This window comes from Canis lupus, chromosome 2 (assembly GCF_003254725.2).
Source record: "Canis lupus dingo isolate Sandy chromosome 2, ASM325472v2, whole genome shotgun sequence".
NCBI classification, from domain to species: Eukaryota; Metazoa; Chordata; class Mammalia; order Carnivora; family Canidae; genus Canis; species Canis lupus.
Window position 1 is genome coordinate 76586783 of NC_064244.1, and position 23750 is coordinate 76610532.

Consider the following 23750-nt stretch of genomic DNA (forward strand, 5'->3'; position numbering starts at 1 on the left):
AGTTGTAGTAGCAGTTTTCTGAATATTTATGCATAGGACTTGAATGTTACTTTTTGTGTATTTGGTTAATCTCAATACTATCAGTAAAGTGTAGTGGTCAAGACAACAGAGTCACACACTCCAGCACCTTAGCCTTTCCCCTGTCTCTGTGAACATGGACCAGTTTCTTAACCTCTGAATCTGTTTTCTTGTCCAGAATTTGAAGATGGTAATTGTATTTACTTCATAAAGGTGCAATGAACATAAAATGTGACATATGTAAAGCACTTAGTACAGTGTCTGACATATAATAAGCACTCTAAATATTAAATATTATTAATAATTCTATTTTCAGCTAGTGTTAAGGGACCAAATGTTCCCTTTTTGGTTTTTTTTGTTGTTGTTGTTTTTGTTTTTGTTTTTGTTTTTTCAAATGTTCCCTTTGAACTGTACTAATACTATATGGAATAAATGGGTGTCATTATCGCTGTCCTTAGGAATTTATATTCCAAAGAAGAGAAGCTCAACAAAATGATACCATCTCAAAAGTTCTTCATTAAATCTTGAGTATGAAATGGTATAAAGTCTCTCACAATAATCCCTTATGTGTGTATAACTTGAGTAGAGGCTTTTGTGCCCATGCCATTTAACCTTCACAGTGGTCAGACACATCTTACAGTGACCTTTGCAGTTATTTGGAAGGGAGGAGGTATGCTTAGAACAGCGAATTTTAAGGAAAATATGTACCATTGAAAAGCTTTAGGCATGCATTTAAGGAGAGGATACTAATAACATTATTAACTTCCTGCTTAGGTCATGAGTAGGAAAATTAGGAAGAAAGGCAGAGAGAAAAAAATGAATAGGATAGCCCTAAAGTGGAAACAACCTAAATGTTCATCAACTTACAAATGGATAAACAAATTGGGGGGTTTGGTGTATATATATATATACAGAATATTATTTTGCCATGGAAAGTCATAATGTATGGATACATGCTACAACATGGATAAACCTTGAAAACATCATACTAAATGGAAAAGTCACAAAAGACCACATATCATTGATTCCATTTATGTGAAATATCCAGAATAGGCAAATTCTTAGAGACACAAAGTAGAATCATAGTTGTCAGAGGTTGAGGAGAGTGGAGAGGGAGTGTTTGGGCATAAGCTTTCTTTTTGGGATGATGAAAATGTCTCAAGTTAGATAGTGGTGATCGTTCCACAACTCTATGAATATGCCATTGTGAGATAATAGGAAAATATATATGTATATTTTTAAGAATTTATTTGAGAAAGTGAGCAAGTGAGAGAGAGAGCACATGAGCAGGGGCGTGGGGAAAGAGGAGAAGCAGACTTCCCTGTTAAGCAGAGAGCCTCATGCAGGGCTCAATCCCAGGATCCTGAGATCATGACCTGAGCTGAAGGCAGATACTTAATAGACTGAGCCACCCACGTGCCCCAGTAGAAAAAATATATTACTCTCTGACCCCTGTTACTGGCACAGAGCTCCTAAAACCCATGTAATTTACTAAATAAGGACACTAGGAGCATCTCTTGTTCTAATATTGATCTTTTACCTCCACTGATGACACAAGGCTCCTAAAAGCTTTGTAAAATTGTAAGTGATAGCACTAAGATCGTCTTAGTCTCTTGGTGACTCTAGGTGGGCTCCTGGATGGGGGCTGGTAACCCAGAAGGACCAAGTCACTGGAAGTTTGGAATTTGTAACCCCATCCCCCATCCTCCTGAGGGAAGAGAGGGGATACAAAGAAATTTAGTGTTTGATCATGCCTGTGTAAGGAAGCCTCCATAAAATTTCAGGGGTAGGGGTTTCCGAGAGCTTCCAGGCAGGTAAACGTGTCCATGCCAGTAGTGAGTAATGTACTACAACTCCAGGGATGGAAGCTTCTGCACTTGAGACCCACCCAGACCTTGCCCTATCTATCCCTTCTCATCTGGATTTTCATCTGATCCTTTATCATATCTTTTAATAAACTGGTAAATGCAAGTACATGTCTCCCTGAGTTCTGTGAGCTGCTCTAGGAAATTAATCAAACCTGAGGAGAGGATAGTCCTTTTGGACTTTCGATCCCAGGATCGAAAAAGTTCCAAAGGATTGGAACTTTTTTTTTTTTTTTTAAGATTTTATTTATTTATTCATGAGAGACACAGAGAGAGAGAGAGAGGCAGAGACACAGGCAGAGGGAGAAGCAGGCCCCATTCAGGAAGCCTGACGTGGGACTCGATCCCGGGTCTCTAGGATCACAACCTGGACTGAAGGCAGCGCTAATCCGCTGAGCCACCCGGCTGCCCGTCATTGGAACTTCTGATCTATACTGATCAGTCACCTGGCTTTCAACTGGCATCTAAAGTAGGAGTGAAAAGAACAGTCTTTTGGGAACCAAGCCCTAACCTGTGGGATCTGACGCTATCTTCAGGTTGATAGTGTTTGAATTGAGTTTAAATTGTAGGACACCCATGTTCTCACAGAATTGCTTGTTATGGGGGGGAACCTACATATTTGATGCTAAATGTCAGAAGTGGGGACAACTCTGTCGCTCAGCCATTGAGTGCCTGCCTTTGGCTCAGGGCATGATCCCGGTCCAGGGATCGAGTCCTGCATCAGGCTCCCTGCATGGAGCCTACTTCTCCCTCTGCCTCTCTTTCTGTGTGTCATGAATAAATAAATAAAATCTTTAAAAAAAAAAAGTCAAGTGAAGTGTTCCAAGTGGTAAAGGAAACATACAATAGGGAATAACTGACTTTTTCCCTACAAAGAGAAGTGAAAAGACTGAAGCTTTTTCATTACAGTTATAAACAAGTAAATTGAATACTTTAAAAAGGTAGACTTTAGAGTATGTTAACTATTTCTCAATAAAGCTACTATTTTTTAAAAAATGAATAGGACTTCAAGCATATATAACGATCTGTCAGAGACATCAGCTTAAGAACTTAATGCTAAAAACACTGGAGCTTGAATTGAATCCAGTTAGGGAAGTTACAGCTTAGAAATTTAAATCATAGATTTCAACAAAAACATAATCAGCAGTACCAGATATGGAGGAATGTTGAGGTACAACCAAAAGCCATACTGTCTTTTGATGTATTCTATGTCTGAATATGTATTATTTTTACTCTTACTGTTTTACTAGTAGCTACGTCTTACCTAAGTTTGAGAGGGTGTTCTCAGCTAGGTAGTGAATGCACCACTGTAGTAGCCGTTCTAGGGGCATTGTTTGATGTCACAAATACAGAACCCGTGACTGGGCTGTGTGAGGAATGTCAGCATTTATGGATGAAACACATAAGGAATATGTGTGTTAGAAGTAATGATTCTGCATTTCCTTAGTTCTTAGTTAGCTTAGTTCTTGCATATTTTTGCCTCAGTTGAGCCACCCTCGGTAAGTCCTCCTACAGGTTGGCCTTTCTTGTCCTTCCAGCTCTCCATCCCATTCATTTGTCCACCCAACTATTCAATCCCCTTACCTTTCTAGTACATTTCATAGACTAGCAGATTATTATCCCAGCTATTGCAGCTCTCTCTGCTTTGAGACTTCTCTTGGAAACTCTCCAGTAAAGTCTTCCAGAGAAGATAGGTTCTGGCTATATCGGTCCAAGAGTTGTATAGACAATTGTTTCAAAGGTCTAACATCAAGACTGGAGTTAGCCTTCAGCTAAGGTTCTTTGTTAATCCTCATCTCTCCCTAGTTTTACGTTGTTTTGGCCAGTCCTTCACACCTGTTTAATAGGTGCTAATTCCCACATCATTGCTTTGATGCTCTCTTCTCAGCCTACCCTATGCTAAACTTCTGACAATTCTTTCAGTATGCCTTTCTTTTTTTTTTTTTTTTCAGTATGCCTTTCTTCACAAAGTTTTCCATTCTGATAATTCCTTGACTCTTAACACCTAAATATAATTCTATCAGTTCACAGTATTTGGGAACTCAATGATCAGAAGGACAGATGTGTAAATCTAGGGATGGGTAAGGTGAAGAAATGAGGAAGCACGTGTGTTAGTGTGTGTGGTTTTTTTTTTGTTTGTTTGTTTGTTTGTTTAAGATTTTATTTATTCAGGGATCCCTGGGTGGCGCAGCGGTTTGGCGCCTGCCGTTGGCCCAGGGCGCGATCCTGGAGACCTGGGATCGAATCCCACGTCGGGCTCCGGGTGCATGGAGCCTGCTTCTCCCTCTGCCTGTGTCTCTGCCTCTCTCTCTCTCACTGTGTGCCTATCATAAATAAATAAAAATTAAAAAAAAAAGATTTTATTTATTCATGAGAGATACAGAGAGAGGCAGACGCAGGCAGAGGGAGAAGCAGGATCCATGCAGTGAGCCCGATGCGGAACTCCACCTCAGGTCTCCAAGATCATGCCCTTGGCTGAAGGCTGCGCCAAACCACTTAGCCACCAGAGCTGCACTAGAGTGTGTTTTATTGCCCATAGTGGCTCCTCCAGATTAAGGTTTCAGTAGTCTTGAGCACTTGCAAAGCACTGGCAGTGTGGTCTCACTGATGATCAAATGGAAGGTTTTTTTTTTTTTAATCCAGTTTTTTTGTATATTCATGTAATTGAGCCTTAGCGTTGTATTTAGAGGTGACAGGCATTGAGTAAACAGAAAGATAGCTATTTGTGTTACAGTCTATTGTCTAATTATCCATTTGTGCTGTAGTGATTGACATTTCTCCATCAGTTGCTGGACTTACCTTCAATTGCAGGCTATTTTGATTATGGTAGAAGGGATACAAAAGCATTTATTAAAATGCAGAAATATCTAGGTTTATGCAGAAAGAGCAGTAAAATACAATATAGACACTTAGAAAATATGCTGATGGTCTCATTGGAGTCTTCTTTGCTCTTACTGTTGACAGAATTGCATAGTGCACTATTCTCTGCCTTTTGGGATCAAATCTTCTCCTTAAAGTCACTTTGCCATTTTATTTTCCTCAAGACTTGAGGTACTATGCCATAGTGGTGACAGACAAATGGTTTTTCATACTACCCTCCCTTGTTTAACTCCTCATCCTCTCCTGCTAGAAAACAAAAGACTTCTTAACCAAAATGTAAATGAAATTGAAATTTAGCAGAGAAGGTGCAGGAACAAGGCAGAGTTAAGAGGCAGGATGTTATTTTGGGAAGACAAGTGTTTTGCAGTTACATCTGTGTTTTAATTGTAGCTCCAGCCTTTACTGTTTATGGGGTTGGGGCAATTGAGTTAACCTGTCTGTATTTCAATTTTCTCATCTCTGAAATGGAAATAATATAATACTTCTTACTGCACAGAAGGAGCTGAACTGGTGTTTATTGTTGTAGAGAAACATTAACTTTGAATTGAATTTTGATTGCAGGGCATTCATTCATAAACACATTTTCAATGAGTGTCTACCATGGTTTAGACGTTATATTAAATGGTGAATATACAAAGGAGACCAATAAGATGCAGTCCTTATCGTCAAAGGACTGATAATAGAGTCTTAATTTGTGTCCATGTCTTTGATTGTGTACAATAGCAAAAGCACATTAAGTGGTAGTAAAATTTTTAGTGCTGGTGGGGCAGTAAATGGTCCTGTTGTTGACCAGAAGGTCTAAGCTAAAATCCTAGCTTTAATATGCTTCAGAAACTAGAGAAACGTGTGGTTTTAAAGATTGTGAAGTAGATTGCTAGTAGTACATTTATTCTCATCCAAGTAAATCCTTTTTTTTTTTTTTAAGTTCTATTTATTTCAGTAATGTCTACACCCAGGATGGGACTCAAATTCACAACCCCTAGTTCAGGAGTCCCATACTCTTGACGAAGCCAGCCAGGTGCCCTCAACTAAAATCATTTAAAAATCTTTGGATTTGAAAGTTGCATATTCATAAGTTTTTGAGTCATTGCCTTAATTTCAAAATAATTAAAATGTGTGTTTTCTTTCATGGTATTTTTTTTTATATTGTTTGAAAAAAGCAACACATATTCATTAGAGGAAGTTCATTATAAAATTTTGAATTTTGTCTTCGTAAAAAGAAACAGGACAGTATGTAAAAGGTTAACAACTTGTTTGCAGGGTATCTGTGAGTTTAAAAAAAAAAAAATAGCCAACATCCTAATAGAAGATTGGGTTAAAAAAAAAAATCACAGAAAAGAAAGAACAAATAGCCAAAAAGAAAGAGCGAGAGAAGATGCTCATCCATTATTGAGTGTGGAAGTACATTTTTTAGCTGTAATATCAGTATCAAATCAAGTACCTGTAAGAAGGGAGGAAATACAACCCTCATGTATTTGTGTAAGTGTGAATTACTTTTAAATTTCTGATACTATATCTGGCAAGAAAAATAGCAAAATATCTTTCAAGAGGAATTGTACATATCTACTCTGGAATACTATACAGCTAATATATGAATGAGATAGAACTGTTTGATAACCTGGAGAGATTTTCATAACAAATTAAGGGAAAATAAAGCATTTTGCAAAATAACTTTTAGTATGACTCTATTTTTCTACTTAAAAATAAACGTATGTATTGTTTTTTTTTTGTTTTTTTTTGTTTTTTTTTAAACGTATGTATTTGATTGTGATTATTTGTATGAGTCATTAAGGTGTGGCCGACTATGTATCAAAGAGTGTTAATGTTGTTTACCTCAGGGCACTAGAATTAGCTAGTTAGGGGAGGGGGATTATTACCTTTATATTTGTTTCAATTGATATTTTTGTCATTTAAAAAAAGATAATAGATAAAAAGCGACAAAAGTTAGGAAAAGAGAAAAAGCCCTTGGAGTCCCATTGCTTGCATGTATAGATACATATTTCTTCTTCTTTTTTTTTTTTTTTTTAGATATTTCTTTAACATAAATGAAGAATACTATACAAGCTATTTCAAAGTCTTTAAAAAACACTATCGTTTTTTAGCAGGTTTGTAATAGATACATGGATATGCTTATGTTTTTTCTTTTAGAAACCATCCCCAGGCCATTTTAACACCTTTATTGAGGTGTAATTCACATAAAGTTCACATTTATATATTTAAATATATACATGTATATATTGTGTTAGTTTGACATCTTTATATATGCTCATAAAACCATTACTAGCTCAAGGTAATGAATATCTTACCCCACAAAGTTTCCTCATACCTGTTTATAAATCCCTCTGAGCTGTACTACCCTCACTTCATTCCAACGGCAAGCACTCATCTACTTCCTGTCACTGTAAATTAGTTTGCATTTATTAGAATGTTATATAAATGAAATCAGAAAGTATAAATTTTGGGACGCCTGTGTGGTTCAGCGGTTTAGCACTTGCCTTTGGCCCAAGATGTGATTCTGGAGTCCCAGGATCAAGTCCTACATCATGCTTCCTGCATGGAGCTTGCTTCTCCCTCTGCCTGTGTCTCTGCCTCTCTTTCTCTCTCTCTCTTTCTCTCTCTTTCTTTCTGTCTCTCGTGAATAAATAAATAAAATCTATTGATAGACACTTGAGTTTGGAGCTATTAGAACAGAGTTCTGTGAACATCTGTGTACAGATCTTTTTATGGATATATTTTGTCTTTTGAGTAAATACTAGTAGAATGTCTTGGTTCCATGTAATGCATATTTTAACTTTTTAAGAAGCTGTAAACCATTTTCCAGATACTTGTGCCATTTTACATCCCCACCAGTGCTGTATGAGAATTTCATACAGGCTGTCCTTTCTCTGGTGAATTTTCTTAACACCTTTACCCACAATATGTTATATATATTATATGTGGGTTGATTTCTGGATTCTCTGTTTTTCCATTGATTGATCTAGTTGTTCTTTCTTGATGCCACACTGTTAAGATTTCTTTTTAAAAGATTTTATTTATTTATTCATGAGAGACGGAGACAGAGAAGCAGAGACATAGGCAGAGGGAGAAGCAGGCTCCATGCAAGGAGCCCGAGGTGGGACTCAATCCCAGAACTCCAGGATCAGGACCTGAGCCAAAGGCAGACACTCAACTGCTGAGTCACCCAGGCGTCCCCGCACTGTTATGATTTCTGAGGTTTCTAATCATATAGTATGACGTCCTCCAACTTTATTATTCTTTTTCAAAATTGTTTTGGCAATTCTTGTCTTTTGCTTTTTGTTAATTTAATTTCCTGCATTTTAATTAAGTTTTTATCTTAATTCCAGTATAGTTAAAACTATGTTAATTTTAGAATCAGTTTTCCCTACAAATTTTATCTACAAAACCTGTTAGTTGGGGCATCTGGCTAGCTCAGTCAGTAGAGCTTATGACTCGATCTCATTCAAGTCCCATGTTGGGCATAGAGCTTACTCTTACAAAAAAAGCCTATTGGAATTTGATTTGGTTTGTGTTGAATTCAGTTGATAGAGTTGACATCTTACAATATTGAGTCTTCTGACCTAGGAAAATGGCATATTTTCACAATTTGTCTTCTTTAATTCTCTCAGCAATGTTTTGAAGATTTTAACGTACAAGTCTTTTGTAATTTTGTCAAATTTTTATCTTTAGATGCTATTATAAGTGGTATTTTTCATTCCAATTTTTAATGTTTATTACTAGTATATGGAAATACAGTAGAGTTTTCTTTTAGTCTCTTATATTGCAATCCTGCTGAATTTCATTTACTAGTTTTATTAACATTTTTTGTGCTAGAGATTTCATTGGATTTTCTATGTAAGTACGTCATTCCTGAACAAAGACAATTCTATTTCATTTCTAGCAGAGGGGCACCTTTTATTTCTTTTTCTTGACTTCTTGCCCTAGCTAGTACCTTCAATATATTATTGACTGGAAGTGGTGAAAGTACACATTCTTGTCTTAGTCTCAATCACAGAAAGAAAGCATTCAATCTTTCACCATTTTTAAAAAAGATTTTATTTCTTTATTCATGAGAGACAGAGAGAGAGAGAAAGGCAGAGACCCAGGCCAAGGGAGATGCAGGCTCCACACAAGGAGCCCAATGTGTGACTCAATCCCGAGACTCGAGACTCGGGGATAAGGCCCTGAGCTGATGCTCAACCAGTGAGCCACCCAGGGTTTCCTCAATTTTTCACCGTTAATTATGATGTTAATTGTAGGTTTTAAAATTATTTGAGGAAATTCTTTTTTTTTTTTTTAAAGATTTATTTATTCATTCAGAGAGAGCGAAGAGAGAGGCAGAGACACAGGCAGAGGGAGAAGCAGGCTCCACGCAGGAAGCCCAAGCGTTTCCGTAGTGTAGGGGTTATCACGTTCACCTCACACGCAGGAAGCCCGATGTGGGACTCGATCCTGGGTCTCCAGGATCACACCCCAGGCTGCAGGCGGCGCTAAACCACTGCGCCACCGGGGCTGCCCTCTTTTTTTTTTTTTTTTTTTAAGATTTTATTTATTTATTCATAGAGATGCAGAGAGAGAGAGAGAGAGACAGAGGCAGAGACACAGGCAGAGGGAGAAGCAGGCTCCATGCAGAGAGCCCGACGTGGGACTCGATCCAGGGTCTCCAGATCACGCCCTGGGCTGCAGGCGGCGCTAAACCTCTGTGCCACCGGGGCTGCCCAGGAAATTCTTTTTTATTCCTAATTTTCTGAGAGTCATTTCAATCAGGGAGAGAAATTGAATTTTACCAAATGTTTTTCCTACTCATCTTGAGACAGTCATGGTTTTCTTTTGTTTACTACTTGCTTTATACTTGGTATTTAAATATTAGACCAACTTTGCTTTCCTGAAATATAATTTATCTCCGAGGTGGGGAGAGTTTTTTGTGGGGTCGCTTTTGTATTGTTGAATTTGGTTTGCTACAGTTTTATTTAGTTTTTTGGGGGGGGCATCTTAAGTTAATGAAGGATATTGCGCTGTGGTTTTCTGGTAATTTTCATATTTGGGCATCTGGGTAATGTTGACGTCATAGAATGAAATTAGTAAGTAGTCCTTCCCTCCTCTTCAATATTCTAGAAAAGTTTGTATAGAATTGATATTGTTTCTTCCTCAAATGATGAGTAGAACTAATGAGGTTATGGGAAAAGTATGTTCCAAAATGAGCAGAAAATGAGCCAATCAAAACTGATTTATAACTGACATAGCTGTTAGAATTTGCAGACAAAATTGTTATTAAGTTATTATAACTGCATTTCACATGTGCAAAAAGTACTGACATCCATCCATGGCATAATTAGAGAAATAATTGATAGAAGCAGTAGACAGAAATTAGACTGTAGAAGACTTTGGTAGCACAGTCAACCAACTTGACCTAATTGACACAAAACACTCAAACAGGGACGTCTGGGTGGCTCAGTGGTTGAGCATCTGCCTTTGGCTCAGGGGCGTGATCCCAGGAGTGGGATGGAGTCCCACATCAGGCTTCCTGCGAGGAGCCTGCTTCTCCCTCTGCCTGTATCTCTGCCTCTCTCTCTCTTTCTCTGTCTCTCATGAATAAATAAATACAATCTTTAAAAAAAATAAAATAAAAAGACACTCAAACAACAGATACATGAGTGCAAATGGCAAATTTACCAAGACTGACCATGTTATGACTTACAAACAACTTTTGATCAGAAGATTCAAGTCAAAGCATGTATGTTCTCTGACCACAATGCAATTAAACTGGAAATGAGTAAGAAAAATATCTCTGGAAAATCCCCCAAATATTCAGAAACTAAATTACACACTTCTGTATAACCCAATGGTAAAAGGGGAAGTCAAAGGGAAAAAAGTATTTTCAACTGAATGGAAATGAAAACCCAAAAGAAAATTCTATGCTGCTATTCATTCCTATTGGTGTTTAACAAATCACCACAAACCTATTGGCTAAAAGACAACACAAATTTATTATGTCATAATTTGGGAGGTCCGAAGTCCAAAATTAGTTTCATTGGACTAAACTTGAGATAGCAACAAAAATGTATTTTTTTCTGGAGACTGGGAGATACTTTATTCCCATGCTTTTTCAACATCTTTTAGAGGCTACTTACATTCGCCTTGACTCTAGTCTTTTCTTCATGTTCAAAGCCAGCAGCATAACATCTACAAATGTCTCTGATTCTCTTGCTTCCTCCCACTTTTATGGACCCTTTTGATCACATTTGGTCCAGTAGGTTAATTGAAGATAAAAGTCTCACCATTTCAAGATCGCTTAAGTTAATCACATCTGTAAAGTCACTTTTGTCATGTAAGGTAATCTATTCATAATGTGCAGGGATTAGGGCATGGATATCTTTGGCAGTACATTGTTCTGCCTACTACACAGCTAATGTAATATCGAGGTGGCAGTTTACACCACTGAATGCACATATTAGGAAAGAAAAGTGGTCTTAAATGAATGAACTCAGCCATGTGAAGAAGCCGTTCAAATAAACTAGGTAATATCAATAAGGTCTGAAATCTAATGTAAAACATGGTGCCTATAGTTGATAACATCATATTGTATAATTGAAATTTACAAAGAGAAAAGAACTTAAGTTTCCTTACCACCACCACCCGGCCAATATATATCTGAGGTGATAGATATGTTAATGAACTAGATGAAATCTTTCTACAGTGTGTGCATATCTCAGATCACCACAATGTACACTCTAAATATCTTATTTTAGATGTCAGTTATACCTCATAAAGCTGAGGTTTTTTTAAAAGAGGAACAAATTACAACCAAAAGATTTAAGATAACAAGTTTTAAAAACAGAAAACAAAACAATTAGGAAGAAAGATCAATACAATTAATAAAAATATTGAGAACATTAAAAATATTAACAAACCAAAATTTAAAAATGAACAAGTCAAAAAAATAAAAAAATTAAAATGAACAAGTCTACAATTTGACTCTTAACCTTGAAAGTGCGTAACGTTAAACCTGGAAGTAAAAACATTTATTTTTCAACTTTACATTTTTATTTTAATTCCAGTTAACCCGCAGTATTATATTAGTTTCAGATGTACAACGTAGTAATTCAACGTGGAAGTAAAAAGTTTTAAATTGTGTTATAGATATTATGTTTTTGGTAGAATTTAAGTCTAGAATTCCCATTTTGTTTTCTTTTTTGGTTCTAGCACTAGACCATGGGCAGACTAGCTTATACTATTTAAATTTATGTGAAGATGTTGTAGAGCATTTTAACATATGATAGGAAGCATAATCACCAAGCCATCCACCCATTTTAAATACCCCTGAGAAGATGCTGGAAAACAATGATAGACTTACTCCCTAGTGGTTTCTTTTGGTTGATCTCTTTCAGTGACCCATCATTCTTATGTATTTGATTATCATTATTAGTTTTTCTAGTTCATGTACATCTCCACTGTAAAAACTTACCCTTCTCTCAACTGGGTTTTTTCTTTTTCTGCCCCAGTTTCTTAGATCATCAGATTTTCCTAGATTTTCATAAGCATCTATGGAAGAAAAAAAAAGACATTAGGATCCCCAGCCTCAAGAAACTGGAGATAAAATTCTTGAATATGATGTAAACAGAATGATTTAATGCCAACTTTAGGAATTTAAAACCACAATCTAAAAAAAAGTCAATAAAATGTGGGAAAAAATGATAGGAAAGAGAAGAGATTAGAACTGAGTGTGAAGTGTGGGAATTCTGATTGGAAGTTCCATTATTGGAACATTCTACTCTTTATATTCAAGCCTGTGACAATGTAAGGAGGCTCTTCCCTTACCAGTAGTGGGGTGTCTATTCTTAATAAGTCTTCATAGTGTTGTGTCTCTTTGGTCTGGAGACTCAGACTCTGAATACACTCATCTTAAATCTTAGAGCTAAGGAGTTCATGTTATATTCCAAAAGAATGGAGAGCTAGAAGGGAGACTTTTTATAATTCTTGGTCTCTTATCTGGGTGTTATGTGACCACAAGATCTTCAGCTGATTTGTGCCTTTTAGGCACTTAAACCATCTCATTCTTGTTACTGAATTGTGGAGGTAAAAATTGAAACCTCCTGCCAATCCAGAAAATGCTCTTCACAAATGCAGAAAAGAAAGAAAATAGTTTTATTATTGAAGAAGCATTATGTCTGCAGTGAGCATCATAGGCAACCCACTAATGAGATTACAGATGAAGGAAATCCCACCCTTTCCTAAAGCCAAACAAATATAATTTATCACGTACATGTTCTCAATATAAAGATAATTTGTCTTCATGTAGCAGGACTGTACCAGCACCATTGCTGTTATATCTAGTTCATCCTTAATTCTCTTGGTAGTTGAGGTGTCCATCTGTTAGTTCAGTTGCCTTTATCCAGATGAGAAATTAAACTTCACATATACTTATGATGAGGTACTTGCCTAGAGGAAACTCCCATGATGACAAAGAGATGGTTCCCAGACTCTTAAGAAAAACATTCCTGAGTTATAAAGCTGCGAAAGAGTCTTCTTCAGCGTTTAAAAAGATTTACACAAAAAAATAAAAAGATTTACACATATGTCACATGGATAGAGGAAGAATTTATGGTTACAAGTTTTCTTTAGGCAAAGATCTAAGAAAAGGGAAAGTAGAAAAGATCTTTTTCCTTTTTGGCATCAGAAAAAAATTGAAATTTTATTAACGCTTAACAGTTTTCTGGGCACTTAACTTGATTACACTGGAGAAATAAGTAATAGAGAGTGATCTAGTAAAGATAAGCAAGTTTACCAACATGGTATCTTTACTGAATGTTGTTTTCAGATTTATATTACATAGCTAATAGAATACATTAGGAGTAAAAGTTTACCTCTCGTATGTAATCACCTCTTTGACATTCTTTTAACCTCCGTGTAATGATGATGTTCCCACGTTTTTGTTTAAAACAAATGGTGTTAAAGAGCTCCATGAGTTCCCCAAGTCCACTGTAGATCAAAAAACATATGTAAAATTCTAACATCTTTGGTAAGATTAACAGTTTTTAAAATTTATTTCAGGAGTATTTTTATAAAGAGCAGTTCTAAAATCTAGAACAAAATGCCTCCACTTCAATCATACAGGATTGAAACAATGAATAAAAATCAGTTTTAAAAGCTTCACTCTTTTATTTTCTTCCAATTTTAAATTATTACTATAATATTGAAGAACAGAGGACAGCCTGCTATTGTTCAAATATTGTGGTCTAAGTCTTAACATAACACTTTTCCTTATATCCTTCCAAACTTAACAGAAGTATTTTACATGGTTATAAATGTAATAATGGGTCTAATTTTTTACTTTGCCCTTTCTTTTTTTTTAACCTAATCTCTTTTTAAGCCTTTAGCCTAATCTCACTAGCCCAAAGCCAAATCTTTGCTGTGACTTGGTCCTGGTCAGTTGATTGACACTTCAGCAGTGTAATTCTATCTTAAATTGGACTTCCTACAGACTGGTCAAGAAGCTTTTCTTTCTTCCTCCTTACTCTTAACTAAAGTGACTTAATAAAAATCATGTACATCTAGCTCTTTGTAGTTCTTCACTGCCTATTATATTTTATCTTTTTTTTTTTAATCAAATACCAGTCTGTGAACTTTTCTTTTACTGTTAATAAAAATGTAATAGATTAAACATAGAGGGATTTTGACTAAGTGGATTTGTTACGACAGTTCCTACTGAAAGATAAGAAGTATAAGGTTTACATTTGTGTTTGCAGTTCAGTTTAAAAAACAAAAAGATTACAAAACTATATAGTGTGCATATACTTGTGTCTTTTAAATGCTGGCAAGAAATTCAGCCAGAGTATTCACAATATCTTAGAGATATTTTTTCCAAATTGATATCTGTCTAAATTTTATAAGTGTTCTTCATTGGATGTATCTTACTTTTTTCCTAAGATTTTATTTATTTATTCATGAGAGACACACAGAGAGGCAGAGACAGGCAGAGGCAGAAGCAGGCTCCCTATGGGGAGCCGGATGCGGGACTTGATCCCAGTACCCGGATCATGCCCTGAGCGAAGGCAAATGCTCAACTGAGCCACTCAGGTGTCCTATGCATATATTAAATAAAATTTAAAATAAAATGTGCATGTGCCCCAAACTCTTTAACTTTTAAAATAGATTCTGTTGTGGAACCAGAATTAATCACATCATTTTGGAGAGAGACATATAAAACAGACTGGTTATATAAAATGAGAAGATCCATAAAAAGTGAAAAGAGACCACTACATACATACATACATACATATACATATTCAATATAAGACTCTGTGGCAGTAGGAAATTTAAACCCATGTGTGGTTACCATAATTTTAGTTCCATTCTCTGAGAAAGTAGTTGATTTGAGTAAGTCAGCAAGGAAGAATAACAGCGGTCTAATGTTTTCTTGTTCATTATAGTCTGTGATGGGATGGATAAAAAAGAATTGAGGTGTGTGTAACAAAGGAGATTTACAAGAGTATTTATGATGGTGCAATAATTTTGAGAAGAATGTTAAATGTTTCCTTTTCCTTGTTCCTCAGAACAGTGTAAGTGTTCATATTCTACTGTTCTGAAAAAGAGTAGGCTGTCCAGAGAAATTGGTTGGTTTTGTCTTGAATGAATGATCTTATATTTCTATAGAGAACCAGTACATGGTACCTTTTAGTTTCATGTTTATTCACTTTTGACAATATCTTCTATTTGTTAAGTCGCCTTTCTTTGACTCTTCTCCTTGCCCATCTTCCTGTCATTCCTCACTTCTCTCTGTTCACTCATGTATAGACTTCTGTAGGATCCTTTTACTATATTCTATTTGCTATCTGATTTTTAGTCTTTTGTACATCCAAATTGTACATCCACATGTGGAAAGATTTTGTGGAATTTGCAAGCCAAATGAATATTTAAAAATCCTTTGTAGGCTTAATTTTCCATCTAGAACTAGTGATACAATATAATCAGTAAAAATTAGGTTGTCTTTTTCCCCAGCAGTATGAACGAGTAGATTGACAGTATTGATCTGAAATGAGAAGTGAATGTTGTAGAAGTTCTGCCTAGCTAATGAAATTTTTTTTATTTTATTTATTTATTCATGAGAGACAGACAGAGAGAGAGAGAGAGAGGCAGAGACACAGGCAGAGGGAGAAGCAGGCCCCATGCAAGGAGCCCGATGTGGGACTCAATCCCAGGACTCGATCTGGAGACTCCAGGATCACGCCCTAGGCCGAAGGCAGGCGCTAAACCTCTGGGTCACTCAGGGATCCCCTAGCTAATAAAATCTTAAAGTGTACTTTAGTTGTCTAGAAAGCTTTAAAAAACAAGCTGGAATTTTATACTTTTTGTAGCTTAAAAGAACCTTAGATATTATCTAATCTCACTCCTCCTTTTATAGTTGAATGTGCATCCACTGAGAAGTGTTAGTAGTTAGTTAATAATAGAAGCAGACCCAAGTCTAGAACTGGTTGGTAGGCCAATTTCTTTTTTTTTTTTTTAAGATTTTATTTATTTATTCATATGAATACACAGAGGAGAGAGCGAGACAGACAAAGACACAGAAAGAGGGAGAAGCAGGCTCCATGCAGGGAGCCTGACGAGGGACTCGATCCCGGGTCTCTAGGATCATGCCCTGGCGCTAAACCGCTGAGCCACCGGGGCTGCCCGGTAGGCCAGTTTCTTATATAGATAACGCATACTGAATTATGTGTCCTAACCATGAAGCAGGAGGAACCTAGGGCACTGGTTGTAAGGCTATATGTGCTGATATGCACAATTTGTGCCTAAGACTTGTTCCGCTGTAATCTCTGGGCCATAACCACACAGTTGTTCATTTGATCATTCAGCTGTTTCTTCCATATGGGTGAAGCCCTCTTTTGTTCTGCTAAATTTGAATACAGGTATCATTTTAGACTCAGTATTTCCAAACATGACTTTACAGTGAGAAGTAATGGCACTGATCTTGTATTTCAGCTCAGACAGTTGTAACTGCACCAAAGATGTGGAAGAAACCAAAAGATCGGACCCGAACCACTGAAGAAGTGTTAGAGGCAGAAGTGGAGGTAAGCGGAAGAGTAAATCTCTTTAGTTTATCTTCAGAGTAGTGGTGCTATTTCCTAAGACAAGTGTGGGTTTATATATCCTTCTTGAGATACTGTTTTTCAAACAAAACATGGTACATTGAGCTCAGAGTCTGTTTTTAGTCCACCTATAGAATTTTTATAAGATTTGTGATAGCATCTTCAGTTTCATCGGATTCTTGTCTCTTTCAAAATGCCGATTCTAAAATGGCAAAACTAAGTTATTGTTTAAATTTTGATTAGTCCCCACCCCCCTCAATTGAATTTTTCCTTCTGTTAACTAGATGGAAAGCCTAATCTGGTTAAAAAAAAATGCAAACAAATTTGTCAAATACTCATTAGCAATGGTGGTAGAAATCATCAAGTACATTTTAAGTAAATTAATTTTGGATCTGTCATCTTTTAACTGCATCCCAGTGTAACATAACTTTTCATATATGATTTGCCTGTTTTGAACTAAACCATGCCAGGTTTTGCTATAGGTTACAGTACAACAGGAGACCATGTGAGGAAGAAACAAAGGCATAGCCCTAAGAGTGTTCTATCAGTTTCATGGTCTATAATCTCAATATCTTTAGTGCTATGTACTCTAGCTTATAAATGAAAAGTAATCTAAAAGATCTGTATATTGCTTTTTTATTTTTTGAACTCTTAACATCTACTTTATTAAAATAATATTTATTAAATGTATATGGTGATAACATTAGAATATACAAATTATTTTAAAGTGACTTTAAATGCATTTATTTCAAAAGGCTTTTCTATCTAGTATAATTCTTACCTTTCCAAGCAGTTCACAGTACCCCTTTGTTACTTCCCCCTGTCCTGTCACTGCTCTTACATGCTCTACTGATGTCACAGTTAGTCCCTTAGCAACCACCAAAATGTTTCATGGAAGTGCTTACAGTGTGGTTATCAGGGGGTAAGAATTGGCAGGAAGTTGTAGAGGTGCAAATAGTTGCTGCACTTGTCTTGCAGCTGAACAAGAAAATGTTGCTACTACAGAGAATAGAATACCTTCCAGAGGCAGGGGAATTTCATACATTCCTGGTATGGCTGCAAGAGCTTCATAAACTGTTTTCTCTTTAGATTCTGCTATTTTTTATTTGTTTTCTTCTATTGTACTTCATTAATCTTTGCTCGTTTCTAGGCATTACTGAATATTAAATGGGTAGGCCACCACTCCTGCAAATATTCACCCTCTCCCTTTTTTTTTTTTTTTTTTAAAGATTTTTTATTTATTTATTCATGATAGTCACACAGAGAGAGACAGAGAGGCAGAGACACAGGCAGAGGGAGAAGCAGGCTCCATGCACCGGGAGCCCGACGTGGGATTCAATCCCGGGTCTCCAGGATCGTGCCCCAGGCCAAAGGCAGGCGCCAAACCGCTGTGCCACCCAGGGATCCCCACCCTCTTCTTTAGGTCATGGGCTAGCCAACATTTCCTGTAACAGTCCACATAGTAAATAGTTTAGACTTTGTAGATTATATGATCCCTGTCACAGTTTCTCAACTCTTTTGCTGTACCCCAAACACAGCCATAGACAATGTATAAAAGAATGATTGTGACTACATTCCAGTAGAAATTCATTGACAGACACTGAAATTTGAATTTCATATAATAATCATGTGTCATAAAATATTCTTCTTTGGAATTTTTTCAGTGAGTACAAATGCAGAAACCATCTTTACCTTGCATACTATACAGAAATGGAGGATGAGTCATATTTGGCCCATGAACCATAGTTAGCTAAAACCTTCTTCGGATTGTTATTCTTCATACATAAAAACTGTTTTTACTCGTTTTGAATCCATTTTTTCCTCAACCGTATAGTTTATAATAAAGAATTTATTTGCACACAGACCTTTTATCCCCCCAGAAATCCTAGTTCCAGTTTTTCCTATAGTTGTGCATTTATTACAGTACTTCAATGCATAATGGGTGTCATTATCTTTATTTTCACTGATCCTCAAACTCTCTTTTTCTCAATAGATTTTTCTCAGCCTTTAAAAGAATGTGTTTCAGATATCAGCATGTTTTAGGTTATATATTGGTTTGTTATGTCATTGCAAATATTTTAACAATTTCTATAAATTATAGCCTAGAAAGTTAATGTGAAATGTGATTTATCTTAAAATTGTTGATCAAAGGATCTTAAAATTTGTTTTAAATTTTTAGGATATTTCATTAGTTACTACATATAGTTGTTGGGTCTGATTTTCTTGGACTTTAAAAACTCATAAATTAAACAGGCAGTTTTATCAACTAAATTCTTCTTTTAACAACTTCCTATAAAAGCTTAACCTTTGTTTGACAGTCCAGCCAATAAGGTGTTTTCTTTCTTCCGTCTGGTTTTCGTGGTAAATAGTTTAGGAACTGTTAAGATGCTTATAAACTAGTTTAATAGAGCTTCTTGAAGCTGAGAGAAAAATAATCATCATAAATATTTAATGCAGCTAATTTGGTGGATTCCCTTAAAAAATATCCTTCTAACAATGTTCCTCAGACACTTTGGTGATTTTTTGTTCTCTGAATAATGGTTTGTCATTCATGGAAACAAGTTTATTTATACTTCTTTTTCCAGTTAGAAATTAAGTTTCCAAGTAATACATTCTCTGCTTATGTCCAGTAGATTTTCTGTGGTCAATTTTAGGTCCACAAAGAGGACATAATATATTTTTTTCTCTAAAATAACATTTTTCTTCATTTTATAACCCCTGAAATATGAATGGTCTGTAAATGTATAATGTAGTTATACTGCTCTTTAATAAGTTTAAGTATCATTGACAGACTCTCAAGCCAAATTATTCAAGATCTTGATGTATACTTAATTAGAAGGTGATATTACACGGTCGTTATAAGTTAGACTACAGTAGAGTGTAGAATAAGAAAAAGGTTGTTGATTCATGATTCAAACTTGATAGATCTTTTTTTTCCTCAAAGTCACTCTGTGCCACGTTTTAAAAAGAAATCATCTCAGCCATTATTTTCTTGAAATTTTTATGTCTGTCTTTCTTTTGATGGTTTCCATACTGTGTTTTTCTGTTGGGAGAGTGGGGAAAGCACATGTCAAAATGAGTGGTAGCGGGAGTGTGTGTGTCTGTGTGTTTTCATGAACTTGTTTTTCATTATGTAAGCCAGTCCTGAAAACCTATCTATTTCTATTGACAACATTCTAAAATGTTGTCTTTTCCCCGTGATCTGATGAAGATAATTGACTAGTGTTTTACTTGTTACAATATTTTACAGTATTTCACTTATATAAGAAAGTAGGGGACAGCCCGGGTGGCTCAGCGGTTTAGCGCCGCCTTTAGCCCAGGGTGTGTGACCCTGAAGACCCGGGATCGAGTTTCGCATACAGCTTCCCAGGAGGAGCCTGCTTCTCCCTCTGCCTGTGTCTCTGCCTCTCTTTCTCTCTGTGTCTCTCATGAATAAATGAATAAAATCTTTAAAAAATAAAAAAAATTTAAAGTAGGATTTGTAACTGATTTTTTTGGAAAAAATATACTTTCATAAATCAATTGAGGTAACCAATTGATATGACATTTTTTTTTGCTCTCTTAGCATGAATTTATCACTTAGAATGTCTACTTCCTCTGAGTGCTTCTTCCAAAGGTTTGTTTTTAGAGTGCTTACCCTTCATAATATAGAAAGACATAAAGTTCATGGAGAACTTACGTCAAGAAATTTTGATGGTTCATATATGGCCCTCAAAAACTTTTTAAAAGATTGTATTTATTTCTTTAATTTTTTAGAGAGAGAGTGCATGCGGGAGGAGGAGCAGAGGGTGAGAAAGAAGAGAATCCCAAGCAGACTCTCTGCACTGAGCAAGGAGCCTGTCATGGGGCCCTATCCCAAACCCTGAGATTCTGACCTAACCCGAAACCAAGAGTCAGATGCTCAACCTACTGAGCCACTCAGGCACCACAAGAAATTAATCTTTTTGATATCTGAATTATAGTGGTCAAAAATCATCTGGTAAATAACTTCCACTCTATTTTGCTTTTTAAAAATAGGATGCACCAAGGGCGCCTGGATGAAACAGTCATTTAAACATCCCACTCTTGGTTTCAGCTCAGGTTGTAATCTTAAGGTCACAAAATCCAGCCCTGCATCAGGCTTCATGTTTAGCCTGGAGTCTGCTTGTGATTCTCTCCCTCTGCCCCTCTCACTTGTGTTCTCTTTCTTTCTCAAAAATAAATAAGAAATAAAGGTTTGGCTTTTTTTTTTTTTTTTAAGATTTTATTTATTCATGAGAAACACAGAAGAGAGAGAGGCACAGACACAGGTAGAGGGAGAAGCAGGCTCCATGCAGGGAGCCCGAGGTGGGACTCGATCCCGGGTCTCCAGGATCAGGCCCTGGGCTGAAGGCTGTGCTAAACTAAACCACTGAGCCACCCGGGCTGCTCATAAATCTTAAAAAATAAAAATAGGATGCACCAGAACCCGGATTTCTGCCTCTGTAGAGGAATATATGCCAACCACTTTTCCATATACAATTTGAGTAAGGTTACAACCACAGAGAATTCTAAGAACCAATAAACAAAATAGATTTTAACTAACAAGAGCCCTCCTTGTAAAATGAAAGATGATCAGCTTTCCAGGACCTAGGTACTTTATTCATCAAACCCTCCACTTAGCAGCAAGAGAAGCACAAAAGTCTCCCTCTAATGTTTCTTTTTATACCTGCTGAGCCTTAGTGGCAAGAGTAGGAGTGCTTGATTTAGATTTCTGACTAGGCCTTTCATGTTCAACAAGTGCAAGGATTAACAGTTCTTTCCATTCTAACCTTTGGTACATTTAGATTTCATTAGTCATGTTAAAGCATTTCAGTAGCCATGTGACCTGTCTTCTCTCTGCCAAGAGATGAAATGAGAAAAGTGTTTTTAATAAACTTAGCATTCTAGTACCATATGCTGAGCACAGACATCCTTTTTTTGAGTGACCTGTTTTCCTATGCTTTTAGAGGGGATAGGTGTAGGTTTTCATGCATATTTACATGGTAAAAATGATGTAACCTCTGTGTTCACTTACGCTTTAGCCTAAAGCTGAAGAGGAGCTTTCAGGTGACAAAGTACTTGAATCTGAACAGGATAAAATGAGCCAAGGGTTTCATCCTGGAAGAGACCCCTCTGACCTAAAAAAAATAAAAACTGTGGAAGAAAATGGAGAAGAAGCTGAGCCTGTACGTAATGGTGCTGAGAGTATTTCTGAGGGTGAAGGAATAGATGCTAATTCAGGCTCCACTGATAGTTCTGGTGAAGGGGTGACATTCCCATTCAAACCAGGTAAGTGTATCCCTGCCTTCCTCTGTAGTTCTTTCCTTTTCACCTTCACTCTGTTATAACCTTACAATAATGTTGGCTTGTTGTGGGAAATATTGGATGAAAGAAAGAGGCTATCACAGTATAATATTTACAGAATAGATTAGTGGGTGTAAGTTAGTGACTAGCAAATCCAGGGAGTTCCTTGTTGGCGGAAGTGATATCTGATGCTGGTGTTCTGCTTTACTGGCATTGGAAGATCAGCTGGCATAGGATGTCAGTCAGTGCTAGACTGGTGGGATTTGACAAGAGAAATTTAATTTTATTTAGTTTAATTGAAAGGGCTGTTTCATTGCTTGTTTGTGCTTACCATGTCACAAGCCTTAATCACTTACCCTTATTACATGTAACACACATTTTTTATTCTTTTCTCTTTATAAAATGTTGGGTTATGGCATATCTGGCTAGCTCAGTCAGTAGAGCTTATGACTCTTGATCTCAGGGTTATGAATTCAAGTCCCATGTTGGGTGTGGAGCCTATTTAAAGGGAAGAAAAGAAAAAAGAAAAACAAAAGAATTTTAAAATGTTGGTTGTAACTCACTAATTTCACAATAGAAACTTGTTGACAACTCTGTAGCCCTGAACTATGATCATCACAAGCAGTGTGACTAGGTTATGAAGCACAGGCAGTATGAGACGTGCCCCGTGAAATACATGATAAGCCCCAGAGGCTCTTTCATCTTTAGGCACCAGCAAGTCCATTAAAGCTCTATCCCAGTCCTGTATAAACTGTGGTTGCCTTTGAGATTTTTGGAGAGATTTGGCATGGATATGTGGGGAAAGATGGTTCATTTGATAGAAAATCTGTGATAGGTGCAATGTTTTTCTTAGTCTGCCAAATCTGAGTGACTTCTGTGTAACATTGGGTTTGAATATCAAATATCAGACTTGAAAAATAATCTACACAGAAATTAGTGATGTACAACCAACATTTTAAAAAATAATTAAAAATTGTCAGTGCATTACAAAAGTTAGGGTAAATGCTGTTCTAAGAAACATTTTTTTTTGAAACATTTCTTTTACATATTTATTTGTTTTGAATCATAGAATCATATTTCTTATTGTGAGTTGTAGTAAGAAATGTTTGAAAGTAACTGATTGATACTACCTTAATATACTGATCTTTTCACTACCAGTAAACTGTGGCCAGTGGGCTTTGTGAAATTGTAGGGCTTTGCTATAGTAAAATTTTTGTTTAACTTCTGGACTCAGTATACTGAGATTACTTCTAGAGATCTAGGCTTGTCTCATATCATGAAGTACTTGAGGATACCACCAGTCCTTTAGAAGATTGAGACACTGTTGTCATTTGTAGGACTGTGTCAATATATTGGGGTGTGTGTGTGTGCGCGTGCACACACGTGTGTGTTTCTGTTTTTTGAGTAAGCTCTGTGCCCAATGTGAGGCTCAAACACATGACTCTGAGATCAAGAGTCACATGCTGTACTGACTGAGCCACCCAGGGGCCCCCATCAGTTATATTTTTATCCTTCAGTCTGGCAAGGTACTTACCTGAACTATATTGAACAATAAACTGTAATATACCCTAGCAATAATTGGAAAAAAGTCAGTTTAAAATTT

General features: G+C 36.5%; 1 protein-coding gene and 1 long non-coding RNA gene across 33 annotated transcripts in view; one reads left to right on the top strand and one right to left on the bottom strand.

The window, feature by feature from the left end:
• Positions 1-17706, bottom strand: part of LOC125754415 (uncharacterized) — a 38181-nt gene extending 20475 nt beyond the window's left edge. For 4 of the 6 annotated variants that reach the window (XR_007408541.1, XR_007408536.1, XR_007408534.1 and 1 more), the window contains exons 1-4: positions 17625-17695; positions 13625-13739; positions 13024-13242; positions 12226-12302 (exon numbers count right to left, since the gene is read on the bottom strand). This is a non-coding gene — a long non-coding RNA (uncharacterized LOC125754415). Of the gene's footprint in view, positions 1-4030; positions 4208-12225; positions 12303-13023; positions 13243-13624; positions 13740-15096; positions 17046-17624 lie in introns of those variants that run through there. The other 2 variants (XR_007408537.1, XR_007408546.1) reach the window with 2 other exon arrangements.
• Positions 1-23750, top strand: part of EIF4G3 (eukaryotic translation initiation factor 4 gamma 3) — a 330809-nt gene that overhangs the window by 226465 nt on the left and 80594 nt on the right. For all 27 annotated transcript variants that reach the window (XM_049106169.1, XM_049106142.1, XM_049106171.1 and 24 more), the window contains 2 exons: positions 16737-16825; positions 21886-22132. In XM_049106169.1, coding sequence (XP_048962126.1) covers positions 16737-16825; positions 21886-22132 — 336 coding nt within the window. The remainder of the gene's footprint in view (positions 1-16736; positions 16826-21885; positions 22133-23750) is intronic.